Source organism: Halyomorpha halys, unplaced genomic scaffold, assembly GCF_000696795.3.
Source record: "Halyomorpha halys isolate HHAL.00 unplaced genomic scaffold, Hhal_1.1 Scaffold1577.1, whole genome shotgun sequence".
In the NCBI taxonomy this organism is placed as follows: domain Eukaryota; kingdom Metazoa; phylum Arthropoda; class Insecta; order Hemiptera; family Pentatomidae; genus Halyomorpha; species Halyomorpha halys.
Genome location: NW_027104891.1, coordinates 56,843 through 60,028, shown reverse-complemented (window position 1 = coordinate 60,028; position 3,186 = coordinate 56,843). Strand labels below are relative to the sequence as shown.

The 3,186-nt window shown below is 28.9% G+C and overlaps 1 protein-coding gene across 5 annotated transcripts in view; it reads right to left on the bottom strand.

The window, feature by feature from the left end:
• The window catches only part of L (zinc finger protein Lobe), a gene marked incomplete at its 3' end in the record, with an annotated part of 69,148 nt that extends 66,222 nt beyond the window's left edge, over positions 1-2,926 (bottom strand). For all 5 annotated transcript variants that reach the window (XM_014435383.3, XM_067045922.1, XM_067045914.1 and 2 more), the window contains 1 exon segment: positions 2,787-2,926. In XM_014435383.3, the coding sequence (XP_014290869.3) occupies positions 2,787-2,874 (88 nt within the window).
• Positions 2,927-3,186: the final 260 nt, after the last annotated feature.

Genomic DNA, 3,186 nt, shown 5'->3' with positions numbered 1-3,186 from the left:
AATGTTTATTCACTCAAAAGTTGTGTCATTGGGAGTTCTTTTCATGAGTTTGTTTTAAATTGTCGGTTTAACGTCTGTAATGATATTTTGTAACCGTCGTCCTTTCGATGTTTGTTGTCGATATGCATTCAGTAATAATAGTCTTGGAAGATACATGTTTACGGATGTAGATTTGTTTATTTATGTCATTAGTGCCTATGATATATAATTTGATTTTAAAATTAAGTTAGACAAGGATTAGCCCATTTATCATAATGGTCTCAAACGAACAAAAAATATCTTATTTTCATGGTCATTAAAATTCCGGAATTCTTACAGCGTCTAACAGTCCTTTGTTTGATGGTAAAGGACATATGGCATACAATTTTGCATGCCGAGTTGATGCGTAAAATTATTTAGAATCCTTCAGAGAAAGTATTTTGGAACGATGGAGTAATCGATTGGTTTAAGCCTATTTTGTTCATATCGCTTATAGCCTAGCTAAACGGTAGAGGCACTACCACTTTTGTTAAAAATTAAAGATTTTAAACAATGCTTAGTTCATTGCTAACAATTTTCTAAAAAAATCCCTCCGGAAAGCTTGGGTGATTGAATTTCTGTTTTATTTTATCAAAATGATAATTATAATTATATTATATTACAACCATTGTACTATTTAATTAATTTAGCTGATAAGATAATTTAATATCTTATTTGGTCTCATTTCATTATTACAAAAATTAAACATAGTATATCCATGATTATATATTAACCATCTTCTGCAAATCATCTCTATATTTAATTTAATATTTTATTACATGTATGCATCTAATGGATCTTATTTTATATCGTTTCTTTGCTTATCGTTTAAACTAAAATTATATTAAGCAATTAATTAATTTATCCTACTACTTCAGAGTCATTGTTCATATCTGTTCTGTACATAGTGTCACTACTGATGGATTATGTAATAAAAATAATTTTATATTAATGAGTTTAATGTCGCTTCTAATTAATAAATGTGAGAAATAAAAAGCGAAATGAGAGAGAAAAAATATTTTTATGTAAGAAAATTATTTTAAAAAATAAAAATTTGTAGATTTTATGCAAGAAAGGTTAAAACAATGATTCTAAAACATAAATTTTCCAGACAACAACTCTTGATCGGACCCTAACAGTGAAGTAAATTTCACCAGATTTTGACATTCTGAATTTTCGTTCCATTTATTGGAGTTAGCAAATTCGATAAATAAATAAAAATGATTTCTTCTCTGTAATAATTCTCTATATAAAGCTTTAGCCTATGTTTATATATGGAGCTTGGTATTATGAACGATATCCAAAATTCAAAATTAAAATTTTGATTATTTTTGTATTTTTTTGTCAAGACAATGACCTAAATTGTGTTTTTTTACATTAAAAAAATTGATTTTTTCTTTGGCTGGTTTAGAAAAAAAAACTGCGTTAAGGGGTTAAACACTCTCATGCAGAGAGTCAACGTATTAAGAATTATAATTAGGAACCGATAGCAAAAAAAAAAATTGTAACAGAAGCAGACATTTAACTGATAATTGTATTTCAATACTTTCACATGTTTTATCTCTTTGTTTGTATATTTATCTTATTCCAATATATTTTTCTTTTTAACTTTCGATATAGTAATTTAAACTAATTAAAGACATTCTTAAAACCCTTTTAAGAAATGGATGAAGTATTTTGAAAACATGCAACATTTTTTCAATACCAAAATTAAAATTATGACCTGTGGTAGGGTACAAAAGATCTCTCGATAATCTCCTGATATCGGAAACAATTTAATCTATGTGTTACTTATTTATACTTCTATTTATTTATATCTAGGGAAGAAAATCTGTTACTTTTTATAAATATACATTTATCATTGTATAAATATTCTTTGAAATATCAATATATACATATTCATTGTTAACAAGCATAACAGTTTTAACACAGGAAACTTATAGTACTTTAATTTAATTTGATCAGCTTTTGATGAAAATATCGACAAAGTCAATCTTTTTGCTTGACTTGCGAAAATTCCTTAGAAATCTGATTTTACATACAAGGTCCATTTTCGGAAATGAACTTCAAGGATTTATCTACTTAGATCAGATTTACTAAATGTATTATAATGTACAGTTGTAAATAGCAATAAATAAATATTAAAAAAAAAAAAAAGGATTTATCTGAATTAAGCTTTTACTTATCTGTTTGTACATAATTTAATACAAAACTAGACGAAAATTTATCTTTATATGTTCGATTTACCCCCTGTGTACGTCATAAATGAGTAAGTCACGTAGCTGACATTTATTTCAAATCAAAAACATTGAAAGATATTTACTTTGAGAGAAGTACTGAAAATATTGGGGGTGTGGAATAAGTGATATTTGAAGGAACAAAAGTCAAACGCTTTATTGATAGAAAAAGGTAAGGGATTAAAAAAAAGAGGATATTCTAGTAAGGAGCAGTTTCTGCTTTGGGCGAGCTCTCTTAGTTCTTTCATTCTAGAAGTTAAAATATAGGACCACGATCCACTGTAATGGAAAGTTTTATAGCTGGTGCAGAAAAAAATAAGGTAGAAGGTTTGAGCATCCAAATAATAGGGATACTAATAATAATCTAGGAATACAAATAATGAATCTTTATCATTAGTTAAGTTACCTTTAAAGACTTGGGGGTGCGAAAAAATTACCAACAGTAGAAGATTTTATGGTTGTTTTTGCAATGGTAAACATGTAATAAATACCTTTTATAAATTAACGAAAATAAATATTTGATTGAAATACCTGGAGGAGGTGATGGGTTGTTCTCCTTGTTGGCGTGAATTTTCTCAATGACGGATTGGAGCCTGTCGGAATTTCCCATGAACTGCATGGCCACAGCTGCTGGACAACACAAGCTCGATGGGGGCGTCCCCACCAGCTCTGTCCACTTCCAGCTTATGCTCCCCACTACACTTCGGCCCATCCTACCACCCTCCACTCCAATCCCCATCACCGGAACAAGGGAAGTTTTTTAAAAAAAAGAATAAGGAAAATGCTACTACATCAATGAATAATTCATGACAATGAAGGAGGAGTTATTTACTTCCAAAATGACTCCGTTGAGTCAAAGTTGAGGAAGCTTTGAAGGGTTATTTCAACTTGACATTTTTTAGTAAGCAATTTTTTTTTTATCTCCTTTTTG